Raw genomic sequence first — 14621 nt, 5'->3', positions numbered from 1 at the left:
ATGGCTCACTGCTCCCAGCCTGCAGCCTTCCCTGGTCACCCAATGTGTACCCAGCCTGGGTGCTTTGTTCTCTTCTAATGGCACATTCATCCGGTTCCCCAGTGCGGTGCTGGTCCTGTCTTTTCCTGGAGAAGCTGTATAATGGGCTCTGGGTGCTTTCCTTCCCTAGCAGGAGCAGAAATCACCTCAGGGTGACAAATGGGTGCCTAAGGCGTGGATAACTGCGGTGGTGCTCTGGCTGGGAGACTTGGTTTGGCTGGCACCAGGACATGGGCAGAGAGCGCCACTCTCCTTACGTCTCAGCAGGGCAAGGGGCTTGGGTGTAGACACCAGTGGGACCAGGCAGGACATCCCCTCAGTGGCCCAGGAAGGTCATGGGGAGTTGGAGGCTGCTCCTAGTGGAAGGTGGCACCGTGGCATGGAAGGAGGGGACAGGATGGTGATGATGCTGGGGAGCCCAGTGTGTGCTTGGTGCTTATGTGGCGGTGCTGGCAGGGACCCAGTGCCTCAGTGAGCCAGGCAGGGTGACCTGGAGGAGACTGCAAGGTGAACCGAGGCGTTGGTCCCCACTCCAGCTAATGTCACTCTATGATATTGTGGCGCTTTTCCAGGCTAAAAATACCCCTGCCATTGGTGCGGCACGGGGCGAGCAATGCGTGCAGCCGCGGTGGAGGGATGCTCCGTACTGTGGGACCGGTCAAGGGCAGCCCACAGGTGGGGTTGGGGTGGCCCTCACAGTGGCCATGGGGCTGGCCCTTCCTGCACCCCAAGCAGCCAGGCACTGAGGTCACCTCTTCCCTCCTCCTGCTTCGAGGTGACTGAGCACCGCTCTCAAGGCTGTGACATGCAACCACTCAGCCAGAAGTCTCCAAATTACCATGTGAGGAGCTCAGGGTTCACTCTGAGCTGGTTTTCAGCCCAGTACTGGGGCCTTTGCTAATCCCAGAGGGTCACACAGCTTCTATGGGTGCTTCCCAGGGTGTGTATGGCCCGTTTGGGGACCAGCCTGGGGGCAAGATGCTACATCAGGGCCCTAACAAGGGGCAGCAAGGTCTGAGGAGCTCAGCCCATCACTGTGGCTGTGGGGTGCTGCATATGCTAAGGGATGTGCTCCCAGCCCTTTTGTACAGCTGGGGATACGGCATCATCAAATTGGGGGACCTCACCTTGTCCTTGTGTGCATGGGCTGGAGAGCTGAGTGTGGGGCACATGAGGGGACAGGCTTGGCAACCCTCTCCCAGGGTTGGAGGCAGTCCCAGCAGGGCAGGATCCAGCTGGGCCAGCCCCATCCATCTTCACCACCCTCCTTGCCGTGCAGGGCAGCTCAGCTCTGTCCTCTCTGCTGTCACGAGTGGGTCACTCAGAGCCAGGCAATGAGAAATGCAGGATCTGACCCTGTGCCCAAGTCTACATCCATGACAGGACTTTCCCCCTACTGCGCAAAGGCTGCCTGAGTCCTGCACAGCATCCTGGGGCCCTTGGGCATCCTAGGTGCAGGCTGTGGGCTGTTTCAGATGCTGCTCTCCTGAAAGCTATCGAAGAAGAGTCCAAGACTTGTTCTTCAGAATGAACCCCTCATCTAACAGGCTGTTATCCTCACATGTCTGACATACTTCTGATAGCGCAGGCTGTCAAGGCAGTTATTTCACGTACTCCTCCCCATCCCGTACAAGCTGGGGACTCCCACCCTGGCCTGAAGACATGGTATAGGTGATCCTAACTTGTCTTTGCCCATCCATGGGCTATAGCCCGTATGCCTCCTGCTCCTCTGCTTTGGGTAACCTACGAGGATCGTATCTGCAGATAGAGCAAGTGTGGAGGCAGCCACAGACAGAGGGAAGGCTGGAGCAGTGCTACTGGCTGGTCCTGTGACCTTGGCAAGACCTTCTCTCTTGAAGGCAGAGATTTAATCTAGATAAGTGTCAGGTGAGACTCTAGGGGCCAACAGCAAAGATTGTACAACCCTCAGTGGATGCTCCGCTCTCGCAGCGTGACATCTTTGTGTCCCTCCTTTTTTCTCATGGGTCACCCCTTTGCTGCTTGCCTTGTCCCCAGATCACACCTCAGTGTGGGCTTGTTCCGTCCTGAGGCTGGGGGAGCAGGAGTGGAATTAGGGGAAGGAAGCTTGGAGCTCTTTCTTGGGTGAGGATGCTCCCATGTTTGCTCCCAATGTCCCTTCTTGGTGAGGATGGCAATTGGATGGGGTTGGGATTTGCTATGGGCTGCAGGGGGCAGTCCTGGTGGGACAGAACTGGCCTGATCCCTGCTCTGGCTCCCTCCAGCATTTCCAATTACTCTGGGGAAAATCTGTTGGATTTTGGCACTGCAAGCCCCCTCTGCCTCCCCAAGACCCCTCTCCTCCATGGTTCTCTCCTGGGAAGGAGAGGAGCTGCTGTGCAGAACTGATGCCATGGCCAGTGCCTGGCTGAGGGGTGTTGTATCAGCAATGGCAGGTGGAGGATAGGAGACAGGGCCAGCATGGTCCCCCAGTCTCCTCCCCACTTTGGGGTACCCGTGTGCTCCGTGCATCCTTGGCCACAGTTGCCATGGCGATGCACATCCCTGCTACAGCAGGAGCGCTGGCAGGGTTTGATGAGCTCTGTTTGCTGTTCTCGCCTTCCTGGCTCTCCTGCTCTCAGCCCCAGCCATCTCCAGGCGTGACAGTGGAAGAGTGGAAGGAGATCACCAGGAGCAAAACACGCAGCAGTGTTGTGTGGCATTAGCTGCAGCTGCCCGCCTCGGCCTAATTGGATGGGGCTATTTTTGTTCCCTCAAGAGACCCCCAGGAGGGACAAGTTTGGAAGCATTATGCATCTGCAGCATCAGGCAGCGAGCAGGGGGGAGATGGGATAAGAATCCAGCCCCTCTGATGGATGCCCCCTCCACTGCTTCCCCCTGGCACAGCCACTGTGGTGGGGATGAAGGATTTGTTTAATTAGATGGCAGATCCTCCCACTGCTGCACTGATACAAACAGCAGCAGCTCAGGCTGCTTCCAGCAGGAATCTTGGGTGTAGAGCTGCCGTGGTCCCCATGGAGCTAATGGGTGTCACAGTGCTGGTGATGCTGTGATGGGGGCTGACAGCATGCTGGGTGCCACCCTTGTGTTGGTGGTGATGTGGCTCAGAGGATGGTGCTATGAGGAGCCTTGTGTGACCCCAGGTTTCCTCCCCAGTTCTGTCCTCTGCCTCTCACGCTGTTGTGAGCTCTGGGGTGGCTGTTGTGGGGTCGCTGTTGCAAGTGGCATCCTGGCAAAGGCATCTCATCTATCCCCACGTCATCACCTCGCCATCCCTGGGGCACGAGGCTGCCTGTCCCTGTGCAGCTGCTGGCACAGCAGCATCACCTCTGTGAATGTCACAACTGGAGCAGCAAATGAGTCCCCTATGCCCAGAGCCACCCTGGGAGAGGAACCTGTGTGGTGTCTGTGGGTTGTTTCTGGTGGGTTCAGCTGCTGGGGGGACACAGGAGGGATGTGTGGTCCCTGGGAGAAGCATCACCCCTGGCACATGTGGGCAAGCTGGGACTGGCATGGGGATGGGCAGGAGCAGGAGCATCTTCCTGTGCTCTGGAGAGAAATACAGGGAAAAGCTCCCTCTGTGAGTATAAACCCAAGACAAAACACCACGGGCACAATCTCTGCTGTGCAGGGACTGCCCTGACTAACCCAGGAGCTGCCTCAGCATCACTCTCCCTCCTGTGGGCTCAGGGAAAGCATGGGGACGAGTTAGCATCAATGTGTCTATTTGGAGGAACACGACCTGAGCATTGCAAATTGCTGCAAGAAATCACTGGGGGTGCCCCAGAGCTGAGCCTGGCCCTGGTGCTGCTGCACCCTCCTTTTACAGCCTTTCAGAGCCTGCTCCTTTTGCAGGGGCAAATAGAAGCAGAGCAACCCTGAGCTGTACTTGCGCTTCTCAGGCACCACCAGCTCCAAGGAGGCAGAACAACATTTGTCTTTCCCTTCCAGGATCTTCTGAAAGGTAAATGAGAACAGTTCAAGAATATGACCCCATGAGTGGCAGAGCGAGAGAGTAATGAACAGCCTGGAGAACATCAGTGTGAGGCATCTGTTCACCCTCCTCCAGGAAGGAAACCAAGGAGAAAGGCAGTGGACGTGAAAGGCAAATCTGCTGGAAAATCAGCATCTCCCCAAGGCTGTCATTGATGTGGGGGACTCACTGCACTGAGTGAGGGCTGGGGGGCAGCAGCGGGGCTCCTGCATGCATTGCTTCTGGGGTGCCAGACCCCCTTCTCTGCTGCCCAGGCTCACGGCTTCCCCTACACCAGTGAGCCCAGTGCAGGGGCTGGATGGGGAGAACCTTCCAAATTATAAAACTTGGTCCTCTTAGAAATGCTGCTTCATCCTGGGAAAACATCAGCCAGACACAGCAAAAGGGCTCATCTTCTCTAAAGGGTGACTAGGTGGGGAGGTGAGCTCAGCTCGGGCGTAATCTCAGCTGCTGCAGCGGTCCCAGATGAAGGCAGGAGCTGGGTGCTGGTGCCAGCCAGGAGGGCTCTGCTTTGGGTTACCTGGCAGGGCTCTGTCTGCAGCCCTGCTTGCCCTGGGGTCCCTGCGAGCCTTGGAACATCCCTGAGGGACTCAGGGCATGGGGTCCTCTTGCTGCTGAGACTGGTACCCACTGCCCAGCCCTCAGCTGAGCCTGGTGAGGGTTCTATACTGCTCCTCTCATGAACATCCCTGCCCTTCCTCTGCCATCCTGTGACCCTGGTGTGTCTGTCTGTCCTTCTGCGTGCCCCCCCCCCCCCCATCCTCTGCCAGCTTCTGCCTGCTTCCTTTTTTGTTTTAATTGAATTTCCTCATCTCAGCCTTGCCCCAACCCTGGAACGCAAGCAGGACAGCGAGTGCAGCCAGGCCTGGGCAGCGGTGCCCATCCTTGGCAGCCCTGCAAGGAGGCAGCTGGACAGATGCTGCTGGGGCCACCGTGACCTTCCTGCGGTCACCATGTCCTGTTCCTTTGGATGGGACTGCCTGGGAAATGAGGACATGGCAGAAACATCCCTGGAATGCTGCCTGGCTCACCCGGAACACAGGACACATCCTGGGCTCCCCATCTGGGACAGTTTTGCCCCTGTGATGGGTGAGCAGAGGCAGCGAGGCTGTGGAGAAGGACAGTTAAAATCAGCAGCAGATAACAAGAAATTCAGCATGGCCAGGGAAGAGGCTGCCTAAAAATAGCAGCAAGGTTCTCAGCTGTGACAGGATACACAGGGATTTCTCCTGCTGCCCCATTTATAATGGATAAGGGCGCTGCATGTGCTGTCACTGGCTCCTCTTGGGTGTACCAGGCTGTGCCTGCATTTTGGGGTTGCAGGATGGGGGGGGGGGGGGTGCCTTCTGTGTTTTGCAAAGTCAGCACCCACTGCTGAATGTGATTTTGGCCACCACGTACCTTTGAAAACCCGGCTCCGTGCCCAGGGCAGTGCAGAAAATGAGTCCATTGGGATATAAGCAAAGGAATCAGTTGAGGGGGGAAATCCTCCCTGAACCTGCAGGGCTGATGCAGCTGGGAGCGAGCAGGGAATCTTCTTCTCCCTGCTGTGACTGGCCCCTGGGTAGCTGCAGAGAGGGCTGCCCGCCTGCCCAGTGCGTGCCGGGGGGCCAGGGCAAGCAGGCGGCTGTCCCATGCCATCAGCATGATGGGAGCGGGTATGACAGGCTGTCTGCGGTGATTACGGATGAGGTGGCTGCATACGGGGATGGCGACAAGGAGGATGCTTTGGTCCTCTGCCCCATATGCTCCTGCTTGCTCTTCAGTCTTGCTTCTCTGCCCTAATGCAGGGGAGCAGTGCACGTGTGGCTCTCCCTTTACCATTGCTGTTACCTGCTTGTCCCCTCAGCCCCAAACTTGCCTTCCCTGTGGGAAAGCCTGAGCCACAGCTGCAAAGCATGGAGGATGGAAGAGAAAACCCCACAGACATCCCATAAGGGCCTTACCATGCAGGAGGTGTGTTTAGAGACGTGTCTGTGTGTTTTCCTCCAGATACTTCATTTTGATGCAGCACGTTCCAATGTCTCAGTGCCGATTGCAGGTGGCTGAGAAAGAAAAGCCTTCTCCATGCCTAGCCCTCACCAGGGGCAGCCCCATGCTCTGTTGATGAATACAGGTAGCCAAGTCCTTAATTGCCCTGTGGGTGTTGGACATGACTGGCCAAGGGGCAGAACAAATGGAAGGTGATCAGACTGATTTATAAGCATGTTTATTTTTACCAGGCTGGCATAGCCTGCTCCTGGCTGGCAAACAGGGATGCATCTCCCCTTCCCTGCCGGAGAAACAGCATTTTCTCTGGCAGGGACAAGCCAACAAGGAAACCTCTATGCAGGCTGGCAGGCTCCCTGCAGCCACACGCTGCCCTCGGGGCCTCATCCAAGGACAGGCTGAGCTGCAGCATCGCTCCGGGTATATGGAAGTGTGGGGATGTGCACTGAGGGCTGGCAGGAGAGGCGCTCACAGCCTCTCCAAATGAATTGCAAAGGGAGAGCATCCCTGTGGCCACACGTAGCCCCGGGGAGTGGGACTGGTCCCTACTGCCAGCAGGTGATGCTGGTGGCATCCTCCTTCCATCCCAGGAGGGAAATGTGCGCTGACAAATAGTGCCAGATCAACAGGAATTCTAAGCCCCTCTCACTTGCCTCCTTCTCCCCAATGGGTAAAGCTGCCACTTCTATCCCCAGGGTATCAGAAATTGCAGAGACTGGAACTTCCACGTAAAGAAAAAGGAGTTATAATTCATTTTTTCCCAGTGTCACATTTTTACATATTACAGTATATTTTACATGTTATATCTGTGGGTTGGTGGTTTTCGTGTTGCATTTTTTCCTCCCTGTGGCTAGGGTGCAGGCTGGGCCCTGCTGGTTCCCAATGGCCGTAGGGGTTATGGGTTACTTTCAAAGGGATGTTCTAAGGCTGTCACCCTCCCATGGCCATTGCAAGGTGACCATGGCTGGGTGGCATCACTGCCAGGCTACCTGGGTATTACCTGGAGGGCTGAGGGATGTGCCCAAAGGTGCTACTCACAGCGGTGGCAGTGGCTCTCCCTGCTCTGCTGTCGCTCCCCAGGTCTCCCCATCCCACAGCTGTCTGGGACCCCCTCTGCTGCACTGCCTTGTCATGGGGAAACAAGGCAGGGAGCGATGCTGTGGCACCAGGAGCTGTGTTCCTCCTATGTGGGGTGCAATTGGGCCCACATAAACCTCTGGCAGCATCTGCACAGCTGCCCAAGTGGTATTTCCCTCCAACTCCTCTGCAGGTAAGCCAGGGGGTTGGTTGGTTGGGTGGGCAAGGAAGGGGCAGGGGCCCCACAAGGTGGCCCACCCTACTCCTGCTCTGCTCCAGCCCCACAGGGAGCCACCAGTATCCCCAGCCCCAGGGACAGACAGGCCCTGCCACCTCTCTGCCTGGCACGAAGCGGGGCATTGAGGGACACAGCAGGGCTTTGTCCAGCCTGTGCCTGCTGGGAAGGAGCTGGTTGCCCTCTGCAGGCTTCCCTGGCCACAGCACCCAGGGGAGCTGTGGTACCCACGGGGCATCCAAGGGAGCTGGGGTACCCGTGGGAGCTATGGCACCCATGGGCCATCCAAGGGAGCTGGGGTACCCATGGGAGCACCCAAGGGACCTGGCTCCATCTGCTGCTCCATATGCTGGAGCCATCACTTGGGGACCCCATGGCTGTACCCACCCAAGTGCCATTGCTCCATAGGGCCAAGTGTCCAGGAAAAGTGGCTGCAGGATTCCCATCACAAGGGGAAAAACTTCCAGTCTGGAGCCTCTAATGCTCAAGGCAGGTCCCCATTCCCCGCTCGCAGGTGCTGGGGAGGGGACATCACTGCTCCCACACTGCCACAGCGAGCAGCCGGGGGTCAAACACAGCCTTGGGGGGTCCACATAGGCACCAATGAGGGGACACCCCATGGACACCCCCAAAGCCCTGCGCGGGCCGCGGGGCTGCTGCGGCCGGGGCACCCCGGCGCTGGCAGCCAAGGGGTGGCGGGGCGGCAGGGGCAGGGGCGGGTCCTGTCCCTTTAAGGGGGGTGGCTGTCACTCACAGAGCCCTTTTCTTTGCTGGAGAGCGGGACAGGCACCCAGAAGGGGAAATACAGGGCGAGGGACCACCAGGCAGGAGGAGGGCTCCAAGGCACTGCACCAAGGCAGCCGAGCGGGCGGTCGGGGGAGCTGACCAAGACCAGCGCCATGGGTGAGTATGGGCTGAGGGTGGCCGGTGGTGGCTCTGGGGTCCCACTGCAGGGACCCCTGGAACTTCCCTCTGTCGGCAGTCAGGTGCTGGGGGCGCTGGTGCGGCCGCGCTGGCCGTGGGAGCTGCTGCGGAGGATGCCCTGGCATGGTGGGGACTTTCTTTCCCGGAGCGGTTTTCCGTCGCTGTGTGCCCATGTGCTGTCTGTGGGGACAGATGCCATCCCCACCGCCTTCCCACCCGAGCCCTCGTCACAAGAGATGAGAGATGAGGCACTCCTTGTGCCTCTGCTTCCCTATGGATACACCAGAGCTAATACTTACTGGCATACCCCCTAGGGCATCGGGGTGCTCCCTTCCCAGGGGTGCCATGGGCTGCCCTGCCTCCTCCTCCTGTCTACGGTGCATTATTGTTTGGCTCCAGCAGCAGCTGAGACTGGGTACAAGGCCCGGGATTGTGCAGCACAAGGGCTTTTCCTCTCCTCCCTTCCCCTCCCCAGGCTTCCCCAGCTCAGCTTCCCAAACCTGGAGGGACCAGAGCTGTGGCATCCCGGGATGCACATAACCCCCCGGACTGGAGCCACTCACCATGCCCAGACCCGGGGCACCTTCCATGCCACTTCCCAAATGGCCATGACCCAGCATGAACCCAGACATGTGTGAGCCAGCAAGCACCCTGCTGGGTGTGCAGGGCCATTCCCATGGGTCCCAGGGAGGTTTTGGGGAGCAGCACTGGTCGGGAGGAATGGGACCCCCCTGGACTTGCCCTGTCCAAGGCAAACAAGCGGGAGGGGTTCCAGCGCTCCCCATAGCGCTGCCTTTGTTCCCTGTTTGCTCTCTGCACGCCGGGGTGGCAGTGCCAGGACAATCCCCCTTTGTCCTCAGTGCCACCACTGACCTCGCTCCCCGTGGGGAGGGGAGGGCGCTGCTGGCCAGGACCCCATGGCTTGCTTCTTGTCCTTCGATGGAGGAGATAAGCACTGTGGGATGTGTGGAGGGGGCGTGGGTTTGGGAACACTTCCCATGAGTGCCTGTTTTGGCATTCAAGGCAGAAACGCTATGTACAGATGGGATGTTCCCGGGCAGCCGCTGTGCCCAGGACAGTGGAGTGCCCGAGCCTGCATCCTGGGGAAGGGGAGCTGAATCCCTGTGCAGAGGTGTTGCACAGCCAGGGCTGAAGCTTGCTGCAGCTTAGAGCCAAACTGATGCTCCAGAGCCAGATGCTGGTGTAAACCCACCTGGCTGCTCAGCCCCAAACCAGGTTGAGCACCTCCAAACTGCTGCTGGTTGAGCACCTCCAAACCCAGCCCATCAGGACCCTGAGCTAATGATGCTGCACATTAGAGGCCCGACATGCAGAAGGATCAGGTTCCCATGGCTCCACTGCTGAAAACACCCCAGCACTTTAGGCAACCCAAGGGGCACGCTGGCCCCTACCCTCTCTTTCCCCACCAGCATACTGGTACCTGAGCCCTCTTGCCAAGTATCTGTCCTGGAGGACTAAATCCATTACACAAGTGCTATAACTAACATGGCTCCTCTCCATAAGCACATCTGCTTGCACAGTGAGGCTGCTGCAGCCCAAGCTGCCCTCAGGGTGACTCAAGAGTGGGCAAGTGCTCCCCAGAAGCCCAGGGTGCTTGGGGTGCCTACCAGCTCCTCCTATCCTGTCCCATGCCAGGATACATTGCTGGGTCCCCATTAGGCTTGTCTCTCCAGGGGTGCTGCATTCCCCTCCATCTTCAATGCCAAAAGCAAAATGCTGGTGTCTACATTGCCCGCAGCTGGGCTGTGCCAGCAGCAGGAAGCCCATTAGCAGCTTGTTTGCACCGTGCTACATCTCCTTGTATTTCCACTTCATTTCGCGGGGGTCAGACAGGCTCACCCCAGCTCCCCGTCCATCTCACACCCAGGAGCTGCTGCGCATCCCCAGTGCTGCTGTCACCCCTGTCCCTGCTTGGGTGCAATCCTGCACCGCTGTTTGGAGAGCTCTTGGTGAAGCTGCTTGGGCTCTCCAGCACCGCAACCAACCACTTCTGCATTTCCCTTCAAGCTGCTTCCCTCCTCCTGCCGTGCTTGTCTACTCCTGAGCTGCAGGCTCCGAGCACTCCCCATCCCGGCAGTCCCACTCCACTTCATTGCTCTTCTCCCTAGGTTTGCTCGAGTGCTGTGCCAGATGTCTCATCGGGGCACCCTTTGCTTCACTGGTTGCCACTGGCTTGTGCTTCCTCGGGGTAGCGCTGTTTTGTGGCTGTGGGCATGAAGCCCTCACAGGCACCGAGCAGCTCATTGAGACCTACTTCTCCAAAAACTACCAGGACTACGAGTATCTCATCGAAGTGTAAGTACCCTGCTGCAGTGCATCGCCCTCACATCAGAGCCCCTCGCATCTCTGCCCTGCTCTGTGCCAGGACGAATGATGCTCTCACCATGGACACCCCAGGTTGCATTTGCCTTGTGCTGATGCTGCGGCTGCATGAAACAAGTCCAGAGGTGACTTGTTTGTGTTTCATGCTTTTATCTGGCCCTGGCTAGGGCTGGACCCCTGCATGGGTAGGTATGGAGGGGACGGGGGAGCTGGCAGTGGCCCACAGTGCTGCTCAGCACAGCTTTGCACCAACTCTTGCTGCTTCTCCCTTCAGTTTGGTACCCGGGGCTGGCATGGGCAGGGTAAGTTGTGTTGGCCATGCTGCATCCAGGGCTGAGCTCCCTGCCCACTCCTCTCCCTGGCAGCATCCACGCTTTTCAGTACGTCATCTATGGCACTGCCTCCTTCTTCTTCCTCTACGGAGCCCTGCTGCTGGCCGAAGGCTTCTACACCACCGGCGCCGTCCGGCAAATCTTCGGGGACTACAGGACCACCATCTGCGGCAAGGGCCTCAGCGCAACGGTAACTGGGGGCCCGAAAGGGAGGGGAGCGCGAGGCCCCCAGCGAGCTCACTCGTTGCAGCGGGTGTGTCAGTGTTTGGGAAAGTGGCTAGGACATCCTGACAAGGTGATCTTAACCGGGGTTTGGCACCCCTTCGCGCGCCCGCAGCGGGTTCACCACGCGCAGCGTGGGCAAAGGGCAGGACACGTCCGGTTTTTGGGGGTATCCCAAAGGGAAGCGCAGCCTGGACACCCTCCCCCAGGCTTGCTGTGGCCCCTGGGGACCAAAAGCAGCCCAAATGGCCACGTTTATCTGCTTCTTGTTTAAGCATTGCTGAGGAGAGCCATGAGCATCCTCACGGTGGCAGCATCTACTGCCCCTGGGGTTGTCCTCTCGCTGTACCTGGGGACCGTGACAAAGGGAGCCCGTGGCCTGAGGGGGGCAGAGCGGGATGGCTGCGGTTCCCTTGGGGCCCACTGGGGTGGCACCGCGGAGGGAGGGCAGGAGAGCCCCATTTACACACCAAGGTGGGTTTGGCAGCTGCCCTCCCGCAGAGGCCAAACCCTGCCTGGCCGTGGTTATCCCCGACTCCACGGGACGCGGCAGCCGCCCTGCTGCCGCCGGTCACCCCGCACACGTGTACCCAACCCGGGGCTGGGGCTGGCCCTGAGAGCCGCAGGGAGCACGGCTGTGCCGCTGCTCCGTGCTGGCTGCTTGGGGACATGCCGGGTTTGGTGGCAGTGCAGAGCCAGCTGCCGGCAGCATCCCAGTCCCCTGCCTGCCCTACGCTCTGTCCTGCCTGGGGACCCTCGCGCTCCCCTATCTGTGTCCCTGTCTGCTCAGTAACCACGGCTCTGCCCCGACTTCTGCTGCCCCTTGCAGTTTGTGGGCATTACCTACGTCCTGACCATCATCTGGCTCCTGGTCTTCGCCTGCTCCGCGGTGCCCGTCTACATCTACTTTAACACTTGGACTACCTGCCAGTCCATTGCCAACCCCAGCAAGACCTCGGCCAGCATTGGCACCCTGTGTGCGGATGCCAGGATGTACGGTGAGTGCTGGCATCACTGCCCAGGAGGGTCAAGGTGGAGGACTGGGAATGGAGGAGAGGGCCCAGGCAGATAAGGCTGGGATCAAGCAGAGGGAACTGCTATAGAGCCCCAGAACACCGGTGTGCGTGTGGCTGTGGGATGCTGTGACTGGCTCACTCGGTTCCCTGTGTCCCAACAGGCGTCCTGCCCTGGAACGCTTTCCCTGGCAAGGTGTGTGGCTCCAACCTGCTCTCCATCTGCAAGACCAGTGAGGTGAGCACCTCCCACCACCCCACGTGTGCTCCCCTCACCGGGCGTTCTCCGCACCGTGCTCCCCAGCCGGTGTGCATGGCCCCAGGAGCTCACCCCGCTCTTCCCTTGCAGTTCCAGATGACTTTCCACCTCTTCATCGCAGCCTTTGTGGGGGCAGCCGCCACGCTGGTCTCACTGGTGAGTCAGTGCTCCCCCTGCCCGGCCGTTCTTCTCCGCCTGCCGAGGAAGTGGGGGCAGAGGACAACGGAGGTGGTGGGCATGGATGTGACAGAGCCTGTGCTCGTGTCATTCTCTGGCACATAAGTGCGGACGGTGAATTCAGGCCATAAAAAGGTAGAGGTGGCTGCTGGAGAGGATACAGAGAAGCTTTAGGAGAGCACCAGGGAGAGGTCCTGCTGCCTGTGCCCTGCCTTTTTCTGGCTCTCCTCTTGCTTTACACCAGCAATGAGACACTGCAATGTCTTGCTGGTGCAGCGGGGCCGTGGGGCTCCAAAACTGCCCTATTGGGGTGTGGGGCTGGGGGATGCCACCTCGGGTGTACCCCAGCACAGAGCCCACGCTCTTTGCCCATGGGAGCTTCATCTCATCTCGTGCCCCTTCGCTCACTCTCTTCCCACCCACAGCTCACCTTCATGATTGCCGCCACCTACAACTTCGCCGTCCTCAAGCTGATGGGCCGAGGCACCAAGTTCTAGCCCGTGCGGTGGAGCCCAGCCAGACAAACGCCCTTCTTTTCTCTAACCCCGAGGCTTTAACACTGCAGCCACCCGACACCAGGTCTCCTTCGTTAACTCTGCCTCCGCCGCTGACTCCCCTCCTCTTCCTCCCTCGCATCCATCCTGCCGAGCGTGACCAGGAAGGAGAGCTTCCCACCAATGGACGTCTCTTCATGCACTTTTCTCTCTTTGCTCATCCGTAACCGGTTCGCTCTAGGGGCCCAGCCAGAGAAGAGGAGGGACTTACTCCGGTGTCCCAATGTTGCCTAGGGATGAGCAAAGGCCTTCATGCTCTTGGGAGGAGGAAATCTGTGTAGGTTGCTCCATGAGTAGCAAGAGGCTACCTAGAGAGAAAAGGAAGTTGGCCCAGTCCTGGTACCATTGCTAGAGACTCCTGGAGCTGTCTGCTGTCACCACCCATGGATGGAGAGTAAGAGAAGGATTTTTATTTTTCCCTTAGCAAAGAAAGATGAACTTCCCCCACATTACCTGCTGCAACCAAGGCAAAGGGAGTTCAGGGCAAGGATCTTCCCACTGCGGAGAAGAGAGTGCTGACCCCAATGCTAATAAAGCCCTAACGCAGCTGCTCCTATTAAAGCCTAAAGGAGTTTGGTGTCTCTGTAGACAAGGGGGACTCTCGGCTTTACCCTCCAGGCAGCAGATAGGTTTGACCGAGGGGACATCTCCGTGCCGTGCCCTGGCAGTGTAAAGCCAGAGCCGCCCCTCCGCAGGCAGGGGAGAACCATCTGGACTGCGCCTTGCCGCTCGCTCCCGTCCCTTCACAATGGTGCTCTTTGGGGTGACGTCTGCTTTCTAACCTCCGCTGCGCCGGAGAGCTTGGTTTGTTCCTCACCCGTCTCAAACCTAACTCTTCCCTTGTTCTGTCCCCTTCTTCCCCTGTGTTTCCTGCAAGTCAGGACGACTGCCTTGTGCCTGCCAGGGCGGGAGGGACTGGCAGCATCTCGCTGAAACCCATGGAGGAGTTGAGGAGGGAAGGAGAGGTGGCTGTGTGGGGGTCATGGGGTGGAAACACGCCTCTGCAACCCTTTGGTGCCAGTGCAGTGCTTTCCCATGGAGCGGGGCAGCAGGGCGAGGGATTTGGTGGACGCAACCTCTTCCCCATGGCAGCTGGAGGAAAGCCCTCTGAGCGGGTAGCATGGGTCCAGCGGGTCCCACCAAGGCGCTGTTTGCAGTCCTCCCCATCAACCAGCGTTTTGGTTTGCTCTTCCCCGCCTCTCCTTAACGCTAATCTTTGTGTTAATTTATTGCAGAAACTACTTTCAGTGGCAGCATAGCTCCATCTCGCATGGGTTTGTTTTTTATCTCGGTCTGTAGTAATAATATATTTTTGTTAGGAGCTGATTTCAGCAGGGGCAAGGATAAAGGAGCAGATCTGCTGAGCAGAGCATTCTGAAGGATCCTTGCCGCTGGGAATGCTGAAATAGGTTGGCCAGGCTACCAACGCACAGGGGCTGGGGAGGGGGGAGATGCCAGGAGGGACGGCAGGGTGGGCTGAAACC

The 14621-nt window shown here is 58.7% G+C and overlaps 1 protein-coding gene across 2 annotated transcripts; it reads left to right on the top strand.

Annotated features, from left to right (window-relative positions):
- The first annotated feature begins 8060 nt into the window (after window positions 1-8060).
- PLP1 (proteolipid protein 1) lies at window positions 8061-13705 on the top strand. 2 transcript variants are annotated; one of them, XM_057429602.1, is made up of 7 exons: window positions 8061-8216; window positions 10367-10553; window positions 10946-11102; window positions 11964-12132; window positions 12312-12385; window positions 12497-12562; window positions 13009-13705. In XM_057429602.1, the coding sequence occupies exons 1-7, from the start codon at window positions 8213-8215 to the stop codon at window positions 13078-13080; spliced, it is 729 nt and encodes a 242-aa protein (XP_057285585.1). In that variant the 5' UTR covers window positions 8061-8212; the 3' UTR covers window positions 13081-13705. The 2 variants fall into 2 exon arrangements, with proteins under 2 accessions (XP_057285585.1, XP_057285584.1); XM_057429601.1 differs by having other exon boundaries at window positions 10946-11207.
- Window positions 13706-14621: the final 916 nt, after the last annotated feature.

Source organism: Pezoporus wallicus, unplaced genomic scaffold (genome assembly GCF_028554395.1).
Source record: "Pezoporus wallicus isolate ANWC-B61680 ecotype Strahan unplaced genomic scaffold, APGP_CSIRO_Pwel_v1 contig_14159, whole genome shotgun sequence".
NCBI classification, from domain to species: Eukaryota; Metazoa; Chordata; class Aves; order Psittaciformes; family Psittacidae; genus Pezoporus; species Pezoporus wallicus.
This window is presented reverse-complemented; position numbering and strand designations above follow the sequence as displayed.